Below are 13,151 nucleotides of genomic sequence, written 5' to 3'. Positions count from 1 at the left end.
TGAATTCTGTTGTTAAATGCTCTGCCAATTTCAATTCAATACTTCTTATCCTGGTCAACCACTCTTAGGGGGGCTTCTTGGTGGAGTAGTAATGAATTTCTACAGTTCACTTGTCTGCATAGAGGTCGTGCTGTGCCTGGCAGTAGTCTCCACTGCCCTTCAGAAACTCCATAAATGTGTGACCAAGAACACCACAGAACTGCTGTAAAGAGAGTAGGGAGGGGAGGAAAAGAGAGGTGTAATGAGCACAGGTGATACAAGGTTATTCTGAAGACACTAAGCATTATGAAATGGAAAAAAAAAAGCAAGGTTTATTTTTTAATCAAAGAATTAGGTTTGTGTAAGAATCCTGTTACCTTTCTTCATAAGGATTACTGGGAAATAAATACATTTACTTAATGCAAAGTTTCCATATAGGGTTGTTTCAACACCAAAAACTGAAGTGTTTTGAAAATAACAATTCAAATGTGCTAAACATAGCACCAAGAGAACAAGTTTTAAGAACCCCAGTATTTATATAAAGCATAGCTTTTCCAGGATATCCATACAACTGTGTTTTCCATTCTGAACTGAGAGACATCACAACATCTAGTAAAGTTACACTGACCTTAAGTAGTCCCATAAAGGCAAGGATGAGATTCCCTGAATATTCAAGCTGAGCATCAGACAATTTCTAGTGTTTAACAAAACTACTAGTTTCTACATAGATAGAGAATCACTTGTCTAAGGCTAAAGACTTAATTTGCATGTAAGCATCATTAATTCACGTACAGAACAGCCAGTAAAAAAAAAAAAAAGGCATCTAAATCCACCTGTCTCAAACATGAGACCTTGAAAGCAAATGCAAGGTCTTTGTGACCTAACAAAACAATGCAAGCTTTTGAACATATTTGAGACTTTCAAGGCACACAGGTTTCTAACTAAGGAACATTTCACATACTAAAGCCTGAAGACATGTGACAACCTTCATCTGCTTTTAACTGCCTTTTTACACCATGACTTTATTAATATATCAAAATAGCAGTAATAGTATAGCTAAAAACATACGCAGGTAAGTTTACAGAACAGTTTATTCCTGCTCAGTGGTGTGCTACTTTGCTATGGTTAAGTTTACATATAAAATTACTGCAAGACACACAACCAGGAAGTAGATAGCTGATGTGAACTGCTCCGAGTTGTGTATACATTTGCAGATGTTGCTATGCAAATGAACCAAGAATATATGCTTTTATCCACTGTGGAACCTTACAGCACAGGAGTTAGTTTTGTGCCCAGCCACAGTACCGGTGCTGCCAACAATAGCTGCCTAGGAAACCGAAGGGAAAGAGAGAGAAGTTTTCTTTCCCAAAAGATCCAGCTGTTTGCAGCCATCCACATATATAATTAGGCCAAATGTACATGAGAAAATAAGAAGAAACAGTATTTCAGTGCTCTGCACTCAACCCTTTGCATTCAAAGGGCCATGAAAGAAACAGCCTGTGCTGAAAAGCTTACCAACCATGAGAAAGTAAATTCAAAAGATCAGGTCCTAAAGACAACTGTACAATAAAGTCCTGATAATAGCCAGTGTCTTAATACACTTTACCAAAGTGTAGGAAGAAAGCGTAACATGCAAATGAATCATGGTCACTAACTGCAATCTAGGATTTGCAGTTAGACCAAGACTCCACTGCCTGCGCTAAATCATATACCATAAGACTACAGTAAGTCTATCTAACAATAATTAGTATTAAGTAGAAGTCACAACAGATCAATAGTCTAGTAATTGTTCAGTTCTCTAAGAGGTATAGAATAGTTTGGGTTGGAAGGGACCTTTACATGTCATCTAGGTATCTTAGCAATACAGGAATTCTTAAAGTGAAGTACAATTTAAAGAACTGCAGCCACGTTTTGTGGTGTAGACATGGCTTTGCTCCATTCATAAGTTTAGAGAAGAGAAAGTTCAGTAACAGTAGTAGCAACAGAGAAGATAAAAACCATTAAGAGATTGGACTGTAGCAGATGGGTAGAGCTTCATCACAGAGTGTTGCAAAGGACCTTTACAAAAAGCAGACCAAACACCTCCAGGCATCCTTTTCATATTTTCAGACAGCTTCCTGGTAAGAAGCTTTAAGGATGCACTTTAATCACAGGCATGGCTTGCAAAGAAAGAAAAACAACCAACCAAAAAACCCAACCCCAAAATTGCTAACAAATACAAGAAATAAGTTAGCAGAAAGAAACTAATAGGACAATTGCACATGCACTTTACTGCCACTCCAGAGATACTACCATCATCATTTCTGTAAAGACTGTAGGATTAAGTGTGCCAGTTACTTAGGCAAAAAACCTTTTTCAGTTTTTATCTGTGATAACTTGAGGGACAGTGAGAACTCTAAAAATAACAGGCATGAAAAAAGAGTAAGAAGGATCCTCTGAAGTCAAAGGCCAAACAGAGTAACATGAGCCAGGAGAATTCAGACTCTGAACTCCAAAAATCGTCATCTGACACACCAACCATGCCCTAGCAGGAGGTACGTGTGCATTAAAAAGACTCCTAGGACCAGACCTAGGGAACATCTAAAATAGCAACTGAAAAAAAGAACTGAAGATAGCTTAAAGTCACTTTCAATTAGTTTAAGAAGCAGAACAGCAAAAAAGGACAGGACAGCTTTAAGCAGATACAGCTGCAGCACAAGGTCTTGTGCCGCTTTTTCACGTGCCCTGGCAGATCTCATGTTTATCTCTTCTTAAGACTGCTAAGAGGAATCATAGCTGGTCCTTTTCCCTGGTAGAGGATGAGGGAGTGGAGGCTGTCAGAAACAGAAATAGAAAAGCATACAAGTGAGCTCGAGAAGATAGAATGGGGTCACTAGGGTAAAGAAAAGATCTTTTAATCTGCAAGAGGGAGATTTCAGGGGAGAAAAGAATGTAAAGTAATTGGAAGCACTTAACATGACCTCATACTAGGGCAGGTAGGAGGTAAGAAGCAATCAGGGTTCATCCAGCCTGGGTAGGCAGGCTGCCCTTAGTACACAACTAGGAGTACTCAGTATGGTATCAGACAAATTCATCATGGGGGTAGAGGAGGAGGGCAGGCAGCAAAGCATTAGTTAAGTAATAAATCCCACTTTTTTAAATGCAGATTGTCAATCACATCTAGAAACTAGGCGCACAGTTCAAATTCTTATACAAAATCAAAGCAAGTGCCTTACGCGATGTTAAGTTTGAGTTCTATGTGTAATTAACCCCTACAAATGAATTCATTTTGTTAATACTGACTTAACAGTTAGCAATTAGACACATCAGCACCTTACTAATTCACACAACTAAGGACCTAACCAAGCATGTATTTGGGTCTCACTGTTTGCCTTGGCAACTGCTGCTGCCACGCTATAAAGGAGCAAAGCTCATGTTTTCGTTTGATGTGAATGCCATGACTTCTCACCACTGCTAGCCAGAAAGCTCCACATGAAGACCAACTCCTTAAGGCAGCAACACACTGTACTATCACAAGACAGCTTTGCCAACCTAGTTTAGTTCTGCTCTAGGAGTCAAATGAAAATTAAAGACAAGTAGTACATTGGCATGCTGTTTGTGTTACGGCATTAAGCCAGAGTACAAGGCTTCATCCATATTCAGCAAAAAGACCTGGAAGATCAAAATCAGCTATAAAAAATAATGTAGTAATTAAGACCATCTCAAGCTTAGGGAGAACTCAAATGATGTGAGCAACTTTTGAGAGGCTTGGAAGTAGAGCTTTAAAATTACTCTATTGCCTCAGACAGTTAAACACTTGGTAGGTAAGCTATCAAAAAAAGTCAAGATAGTGTAATGAAAGCATAAGGCTGCATAAGTGAAACTCAGCTGCAGAAGTTTAACAGAATGACACAAAGTCATTGTTTGTACCATCAAGTTGGGTACTCCAGCATATTCTTTTCAATTTACGTGTCAGCTTTCCTTGAGGAAAATTAACACTGAAGGGTTTTTGAAACAAGCAGCAGTTTCTCTCAGTAACAGAAAGCCAAACAACATTTAGACTGTTAGATCCATCAAAATAAACTTGGAAAACAAAACTAAGGTTAATGTGCCAGTACCACCTACTTATTAAGAGAAGGTATTCTGTCCAATACAGGATAAAGTCACATTAGTTATGACTGTACCATCTACTACCATTTATGCTAGGAGAAGTAAGAGAATAGTTTATTCAAGCCAGAGGAAGACATCTTGAAAAGAAAAGCTTTAATTCAATGCCCTTCTTTGGGCCAGGAAGCTAAAGCACCTGTCTTCATTGCCAAGCAAATTCCCATGTATATTAATTCCACGTTTGAAACAATCACTCATGTCTGGCAAGAACACTTATGAAAGTAATCCATTAGATTGTTACCAATACATGGAAAGCAGAGTGGTATAAGGTTATCCCATGCTGTCGACATTCTTGTTCACAACTCATTAGCATCCTGAGAAGCATGCTAACAAAAACACTTGTTTACAGTTACATGACACTTCACTCTGCCTTCAGAAGATGTACGAAATGGTTCGCAGTTGCTCAATCCACCTGCTCACAGACCAGAAACATATTTACCCAGAACCCCCTATGTGGTATCACATTCTCTGAAATCTAGACCTGTCACACACTTGCATACTGAAAACCACAGGATCAAAACTAGAAAACTAAATAAACTACGTTTCATTACAATTTGACAACACCTGCAAGTAAATTCTTGTTCTAACTTGGTACCTGACAAAAAGTTACTGAAGGACAGAGAGACAAATACCCCTGACTTCTCTTACTACTCAAGGCCTAAGCAGCAACTGCTAAGGCAGCCAAGGAGGAGTGAGAGAGTAAGGAGTACAAACTGCAAAGCCATTATGCAAGGTAGAAGCACATCTTTGTGAGGTATTGTTGACCAAATTCACCTCCTACCTACAGGACACATGAATGCCTGTATTATGATATCCACAGTTGTGACACTACCCATTTTGGACCAGAGAAAGGGACCCATGGCCTAAGAAAATACACTCATGCATCACAGATGGGAGATTCCAAAGGTTTATCACGAATTTGTTGCAATATGCTCTGTGAAGGAAGGATTTTCTTGTGGTTTAAGAATGCAGTTTAGGGGCAAGACAAAAATTATCTCAAAACTTCCTGTATAACAAGTCAATGCAACCTGCAGAGATGAAGCTGAAGCCATGTGACTGTCTTCCTAGTTCTTCTGCTTGGACCATGGGGGGAAAAAAAAAAAAAAATGCAAAAAAGCCTTAACAGATATTGGGAAAAATAAGACATCACAGAAATCATTCCATCTCATTGTCTAATGCATCCTCTGTTTGAGTTTCTGAAAGCAAGGAGTCTTAAAATGACTTAACACTGTCACTTCAATAGCAAACTACATAGTAATCCTGTTAACCTACTCAAACATTATTCCATTATGTTTTAAGTAATAACATGAGAAATTTAGCATATATATGCAAAAACAGTTATTGCTGTAATTTATTGAGTCTAATAAAGGTATGAGTGCCACACAACAAGTCGCATCTGTGAAGAAAGCTGTAAGGTGGTATAGACTTACTTTTAACATAGAGGTACCTCTTATATTGATCTGACAGAGTGAGCTGTAATTTTTTTAAATATAAGATGACAATCTGCTACTAGTTTAGAATTCAGTAATACCCTGATCTGGGCCTTCTGGTTAATCCTCAGGAGAAGCAATCACTTACAGTCAGCCTACACCCTGGGACAGATCTAGCATTCTTACGTGGCATGTATTCTGTCATAACAGGAAGGTTTCACAAGATAGAAGTTACTAGATAAGGCTGAATTCTATTTATTTACTGCCTTACTGACACATTTAGTTTCGTTAAGACAATGACATCCTTCTCCCTTGGCTCCTGCTGCATCTGTCACTCATTTTCCCTTCTCAGTCTCACATTTCCTCCCATGGCTGTGCAATTTCTTCCATGTTTTTCCCCTGAAACAATTCTGTTCCTGTACGACAATTTCAAAACCCTTTGCTGTTCTATCAATGGAATAATAAGAGCTGACATTTAAGTGTCATCTTTAGGTTTTTTCATTTGACAGTTTTATGAGATTACAAGGAGACAGGGTTCATACTTCTGAGTCACCGCTTTGGAAAGACTCTGCCAATGCAGGTAGACATATTGGAAAGTTGTCTCTAGCAGCAGTAAGAAACACCAGAATCACAAGACCCTCATGCCACAAAGACTGTGCATTTGTCAGCTTGTAACATTTGCAACATGTAGCTGGCTACCAGACAACAGCCAAGACCTGCACATAACCACCGCTAATCCTGCTTCTACTATTACTATATGATAGTTACTTGATTTTGATAATGCTTTGTTGTCTTTTGCATCTCTAATTTCGGAAAGGCATACTACCACCAGCAAGCCTTGCATTGTTTGTGCTTAAATACGCGCTGTGCTCTGTGGTCACAGAAGTTAGGCAGCACAGACACTGAGATTACTAGGGAAGTTTAAAAAAAAACATCAAAAAAGCGTATGAGGAAAGTGAAAACTTCTGATGCTGAACTGTGATCCACCTCCAGAAGGAAATGCCTTCCTCGAAAAGCCTGATGGCAAGGTCTTAAAAACAGGTTCGGTCAAAATTGAGGTACTGACTCTATTCGTGAGCTTCTGAGCGTCAATGGCAGACTGTTACAGAAACATCCACCCCAACGTCTACTTAAATGACTCCTCTGCGGACCTTTCCTCCCGCTGAGGAACCATTTAAAAGCCCAGCCTAGACAAGGCCGGCTGCATACGTGAGTTGGGGCACACCCCACCTCTGCTGCATAAACCTCATTTTGAAAAGGATTCACGTCCTCGCCCGCAGCCGGTTCCGACTCCCCGCCCGACTACGCCGGAGACAAAGAAGCCGCTCGGCCGCCTTCTCCCCGGCCACGCACGTGGGGCCGCGGCGGGGGGCGAGCACCGGCCGCGCCAGCCAGCCGCCAGCGCCGCGGCCCGGCCGCGCCTCCCCGCCCTCAGCCCCCGCGCTCCCCGCCGCACCACCTGGCTGGCGGGCGCCCACGGGCAAGCCGAGACTTGCCCGGAAAGCCCGGGGCTTTGGCCGCCCCCAGCGCCGCGTCAGCCGCGGGGCGTCAGGCTCCCGGCCAGCCTGGCTCTCCCCGGCGAGGGGACGCTGCCCCGACCGTGACACCGCCCCGCGGGCCGGGCCGTCGCCCCAGCTGCGGCGGTCACGGGTTCGCATCACGCTTCGATCAGGCTCCCGACGCGGAGCCATCTTGTCCCCCCGGAGCCGCCGCCCGGCCCCGGCCTCTCCCCGGCAGGGGGCTCCCGGCCCCGCGCCGCCGGCCTGACACGGCCCATGGGCGCGGAAGACCCGGCTGCAGGGGCGCTGCCCTTCCCGGCGGCCGCCCAGCCCGACAGACGCCGCCAGACAGACACCGGCGGTGGGAAGGCCGGGCCGGCGGGCGGGAACGGCGGCAGCGAGGTTCACAAAGCGGCTGTGTGCCCGAGCCGGGGCGCTCGGGAGCCGCGGAGAGGTCGCCCCCTCCTCCTCCTCTCCCGACAGAGGACGGCAGAGGAGCACCGACAAGCAGGAGAGGGGCGCCGGGGGCGGGAGGAGGGCCGAGCCACACCGCAGCCGCGCTGGCTCGGCTCTCCTGCGGCCCGCCCGAGAAGAGCCGCAGCCCGGCGCTGCGAGAAGCAGCCCGGAGCCGGCGTGGCGCGGGCAACAGAACAAAGAGACAACATGGAGGAGACGGGGGGGTGGGGAGGAGGAGAGGTGCGGGATCCGGGCACAGGCGGGCAACCGGCGGGGCGCACGCCCTGCAGGGCGAGGGGCCGGGGCAGGCGGGCCGTGGCGGGGGACGCGGGCGGCACTCACAGGAATATGGTTACTCATTGAAGACTGTAGCCTGATCATACAGCCGGGGTGCGGGCGCCACCGCCGGGGGCAGGAGGAGCAGAACCAGGAGGAGGTGGAGGCGCTGGAGGCCGCGGAGCTGCCGGAGGGGGTTCGGCGGCGGAGCGGGGATGGACCATACAGCTGCGGCAACGGGCGGCTCTGCGGGCTGGCGCGGAGCAGACGCGGCTGCACCAGGAGGGACACTCGGCGCCGCCTCCCGCACAAGCGCACGGGACCCACCCCTCGCTCACTCACGTCAGCGATGAGCGTCGCGTCCGCCCAATTAGAGGCGCCGCCAGCGGGTCCGGGGCGGGAGCGCGGCCGCCGGGGGGGGCGTGGCGCCGGTCAGGCTGGGCGGAGGTGGGAGGGGGCCGAGAGGCGGAGGCAGCCGGCGAGAACCGGTTAGTGAATGAAGCGGGTGGCGGCGGGGCCGGGGAGGGGCGCGGCGCGGCGGGGGCAGAGCGGGACGCGCGGGGATCGCCTCCAGGGCCCGGGCCCGGGCCACCCTGCGCGGGAGCCCCACCCACCCACCCGCCTCCAGTCGCTGACGGCGGCTTCGCCGGGAAACGCCTGGCGCGGCCTCCGGCTCCCCCGAGGCGGCGAGTTCTAGACTCTTCCCCGCGCCCACGGTTCCCGGTGGCTGGCTGGCGCCCCCCTGCCGCTCCGGCCCGCCGGCTGCGGCCGGCCTCGCTCCGGGGTGTAGGGGTGGCCGAGGGCAGGGAGCCCGGTGGGGTTGAGGGGGAGGCGGCTGGGGCCCGCTGGAGGGGGGCGTCGTGCGGGGCGGGGGGGTGGTGTGAGGCGGGCGTCCCGTTCCCTGTGAGGGCAGGCGGACGCGGGGTGGCGTATTGCGGCCCTCCGGCGTCGGAAGCGGAGCGGCGACTTGAACGGCGGCGGAATAGTGGCGGCTCTGCACGCGTTTTAATCCCTACGCCCCTTCGGTCTCCGGTTGCAAAACCTCTTTAGCGAGTTTAATGCTAATGGCAAGCTCTTAGCGCGCTTTGTCCGCAGATTATTGTGTGTTTTTTAAGTCGAGATAAAATGATTTCTGGTTTTACAAATGGGAGATCAGCCCAGTAGGCCAGAAGCCGTGTGGGACACAATATGGACTCTCAGCCTTGTGCTCTCTCTCGCTCCTAGGAAACACGGTCGCCCAAGACACGGGCGTTGCTGCAAGGCAGACAGACATGTCGTGGGTGAAATCCGGCGGTGGGAAACACCTATGGCATCGCTACTGTGCGTAACTGGTGGAGGCATGGGAGTCAGTCCCCAGCTGGACACCATCAGCCTGGAAAACACCTTAATGTGGGTCAGCGCTAGCTTTATGGAATAACGGGCTATTCTTAGCTTCAGTTAGTCCCATGCTGTTCTAGTTACATTTAACTAGTTAAGCCTTTCTTCTGTGTGTTATGTTATTGTTACTATAGAGAGTATAAGAGTCTGCAGAACTTGGTTTTGATCTGAAAAATAAACAGGTCAATTCTGAATCTCAGCTGTTTGTATTGACTTGTACAAAGGCGTGGCTGGTTTGTGGTTTTCCCCAAATTTTCTATTTTTGTATAACCTGCAGAAACCGTGGTTTGTACAGAGGAGGTTTTTGTGGTAACTGACGTGAGAGATGTGGTATTCAGAACATGTTTGTATTACCTTCCACTCCACCCGGCTTCAGGTGGGCATAAGCTAATTTCTGACCAGGAGACATGTCTCTGCTAGGATAATATACACAGCTTTTCTAGGCTGTAAATACATCTGGGCTGTATTTATTTACATTCACATTTTGTATTTACTGACTGACTCAGTGCATGCGTCTGGTGAATTTGCAGCTGTCTCCACTTCTCCATGTAAAATTTCTTTAAAATGTGCTCAAAATCCTATAAAATAAAAAGATGATCTCAAGGTTAAGAGCTGCTTGGAATATTGTTTATTTGTTGGTAGTTACAATGCTAGGAAGGTTTTGGGGAAAAAGAGAAAAAGTCAACCTCTCATCAATAAAGCTCGAGGAATTTGCTCAGGATAGAGTTCTGAGACAGATTAAACAGCTCTTCACCTGCTTTAATCCATTGTGTTGGGGGTTTTTTTTCTCCAACAATGCAAGCTTTTATTTACTGTTTCATTGCACGTTAAACTGATAAGGATTTTAGGGTCAAATTACTTTCTTCTGCAACATCGTTTCAGTACGTTACACTGGAAATAAGAGTTACTGGCAGTTTCTTTGAAATTATATTCCCTAAGAAGAAAGGATTTAGATCAGAAAGCTTTTAGTCTGAAAACAGGTGGCTTTTTTTTTGGTGAGGAAAAAATGCCTGTGTCATTTTAACTATTTAATATTCATTTTTATTATGATAGTCCCTATCTGGACCCCCTAGTTGTGCTTTAATTATGTCATACTAGCTGACACTTAGGATGCAGTCCATGTGTTTTATGCTCTGAGATGAGATGTCTGGAGTGTTAGAAGTAGACTACAGTAATCTACTATTTTGTGTAACATAGGACAGAGTCAAAGATATTTATAGCAAAGCTAGACAAGTGGATAGTTACAAGGTGCCAACTAGTAAACTGATGAAACAAAGTGGTTGAGGAGGCAGAAAATTACAGAAAGAGACAAGACTCCTGAAGAACTTTAAAGAAAAAATGCTTGTAAAGAGAAATCTGTGAAGCGAATTCAGAAGAGACTGATATTATCACTTTGAAAAGCAAAGATGAGATGATCACCATTGTTGTGGTATTGGGAAGATTAATGCAACTTTTATGATAAGAGGCTATCATAGGACAAAGTGTGAATATATTTTTGAAGCAGTGTGAGTCAAAAATAAAATCTGGGCGTAGCCTGAATGTCCAGCCCTTACCTAGCTGACTATTACCAAAATTTTTTGAAAGTTTTAATAGCAAGTTGTGCATTAAACCAGTCAATTTTAAAGAATACCGAAGTTTCAAAAATCAAAATGGTAAGCTATAGCTTATGATTACTTTCTTTTGTTTTATAAAACCTGCTGTTTGGTAATCTCTGATAATTTGATGTTGCCTTATTCTCTTAAGTACAATAGTGAAAAAATCTTTCTATTCACTTTCTTTATGTAAAAGCGTATATATGCTTTGTTAACCATTTTTGTCAAGAATGGGAATCCTAATATAATTAGGAAGCAATTTTTTACTTCTGATCATCTTTGTCAACCTTCCTGTACTTACAAAAAAATCTATCATTTTTTAACCAGAGGGACCAGAACAGGAAGTAGTCTTCAACATGCAGTCACAGTGTCCATGCATCGCTTTGAAGTGGTTTGTATTAATTTCTTGCTAGTACATGTGTTTTGGTTTGAGAACGCTACTTCTATTGGATTTGTGAAAGTTAAACTTTAAAATATTATTTACTCTTACGTTTGAAATATGCATCTTTATGTATCAACTAATATTACTCAAAGACTAAATAAAAATACTGATTCTTAATGTGCTTGTCTTTTGCAGACGCTTAACTTCTTTAGCCCCTCTAGACAGAAGTCAGTTGTCCCTGACATTTATGTGGGTGTTCTGTGTCATAACACGAGGGCAAAAGAGCCCAAACAATTGTATACTGGAAAGAAATATCAGAATCTGAATTTGTTTAAGTATCAGTTGGATGTAGTTTCACTGTAGTTTCACTGTGGACTAATCCTATTTTAAATTTGAATGGAATCAGGGGGATTTTGTACAGATATTGATGTCATGTCCATTACTAGTCTGTCTGTATGGAATTAAGTTACACACTTAAGGGTTTGCTGGTTAGATCATTGATTTGCTGATATTAACTGTAGATTTTTGTGGTGAAATTTCTGAAGGCTGTGTTTATGCCTATGTCATGCCAATGTTTAAAAAGGTGAAGTGAGTTTACTATGACCAGGTTAGACACTCATCTAATAGAAAACTCATATATGACTAAGCTGATTAAAACAAAAAAGAATTAAACGATAAGAACATAATTAATGCAAATCGATGTAGTTCTAGGGAAAACAGCTATTGTAAAGAAAGCTGACTTAATGCTTTGATGAGATTACAAGATTGGCATAAAAGCAACTGCATAGCTGTAACAGTAAAAGTTCATGGTTTTGAACAGTTTTATCAAAGGAGTGTAATCAAAGATCACTAAAAAAACCCCGAGTGTGACTGATGCAAAGACTGATGAATAGCAAGTAACAATGATGTCAATGTAGTTATGCAGAGTAATCTGGATTGTTTAGTAACTTGTGTTCACTCGAAAGTGCGTTTTAGTAGAGACACCTGCAAAGTCATTCAGCTTTAACCAGGGACGCAAACAAGATTCCTAAGTTTTCAAGAATGCTTCTGTTACTCAAAAAAGGGTCCAGGGATTATATTGGGCAAGTAAGTCAATGTGACCTCTCAGAGCAGTGCTGTGGTAACAGTAAAAATGATCCTTATATGTATCTCTCTCTCTATCTTAAATTTTGTCTTACCTGGAAATTCTGCTTTTAATATTTCTGAAGTTCATTAATACTCACAGTTTAACTGAGTGCTTTTTATATTTTTCCACCAACAATAATTTCTGCATATGAAATTCTTCTAAATTACTTGCTCTTGTCAATTTTTACTGTCAGCTTCATTTCTGTGGCTTGGTCTCATTTGTTCCCACATCTAGCATATTTTCCTCTTTATTGTTTAATGGATGTCTTCAGTCAAAATCTGTTTTCAAACTGCTTCCTTCTGTTCAGTCCTTTAAAAAGTCTCTTTATTGTTAAATGTTAGTTCACTTCTTTCCTATGTCCAAGTTTCGCTCAATAGCGCAGTCAGGAAGCCTGTTGTGTTCCCATGGCCTGGGCCAACATGGTCATAGCATACATTTGAGCCCTCTACTGCTGGCACATAGCGTCTGAGGTCCACTCTTCTAGCAGAAGATTGATGGAACAGACCTGTGCTCTATGCTGGAGCGAGGAACCTTCTGCTGTGGAAATTTCTGTGCTGATGTGCTGGAGATATATTTGATGTATTTGTGGTTTTGAGTGGAATGAAGCAGTTGAAGAGTGATAGAGAATTAAGCTTCTTGTAGGAAATTTACGTGTGTTGCTCTAGTGCATTATCAAAACTGAAAGATTTTACAGTGGATTCTTCACATTTGTTTGGTTTCTTTGGCCATGCATATTTATAAAAAATTACTCTGAATTCATTATGAGGATTTAGCACAGACCTTTGCACCCATTAATGTAAGCGGGCACTTCATATACAAGATATGGTATGCTATAGGTTTCTAGTATAGCAGCATGATCTTGGGCTAGAACTTGTCTATATGCTTTAG

At 44.2% G+C, this 13,151-nt stretch overlaps 1 protein-coding gene and 1 long non-coding RNA gene across 2 annotated transcripts; one reads left to right on the top strand and one right to left on the bottom strand.

The window, feature by feature from the left end:
- Positions 1 to 13: 13 nt before the first annotated feature.
- Positions 14 to 7,989, bottom strand: LOC142600937 (uncharacterized). Its single transcript, XM_075747415.1, has 2 exons — positions 7,853 to 7,989; positions 14 to 202 (listed from the first exon to the last, which is right to left on the bottom strand). The coding sequence occupies exons 1-2, from the start codon at positions 7,889 to 7,891 to the stop codon at positions 107 to 109; spliced, it is 135 nt and encodes a 44-aa protein (XP_075603530.1). The 5' UTR covers positions 7,892 to 7,989; the 3' UTR covers positions 14 to 106.
- Positions 7,990 to 8,286: 297 nt separating this feature from the next.
- Positions 8,287 to 9,772, top strand: LOC142600938 (uncharacterized). The gene is made up of 2 exons (XR_012834434.1): positions 8,287 to 8,502; positions 9,011 to 9,772. It is a non-coding gene; the product is annotated as an uncharacterized LOC142600938 (long non-coding RNA).
- The last annotated feature ends 3,379 nt before the right edge of the window (positions 9,773 to 13,151 follow it).

Source organism: Balearica regulorum, chromosome 3 (genome assembly GCF_011004875.1).
Source record: "Balearica regulorum gibbericeps isolate bBalReg1 chromosome 3, bBalReg1.pri, whole genome shotgun sequence".
Classification (NCBI taxonomy): domain Eukaryota; kingdom Metazoa; phylum Chordata; class Aves; order Gruiformes; family Gruidae; genus Balearica; species Balearica regulorum.
The sequence above is the reverse complement of the archived record's forward strand: the minus strand, read 5'-3'. Positions and strand labels throughout refer to the sequence as shown.

What these genes read in the sequence shown, in the direction of transcription:
- LOC142600937 (XM_075747415.1), bottom strand. Translation starts at nt 7,891, where the DNA reads ATGATCAGGCTACAGTCTTCAATGAGTAACCATATTCCT. An exon ending in CAATGAGTAACCATATTCCT is followed by an intron (nt 203 to 7,852) that starts GTGAGTGCCGCC and finishes CTCTCTTTACAG; the next exon opens with CAGTTCTGTGGTGTTCTTGG.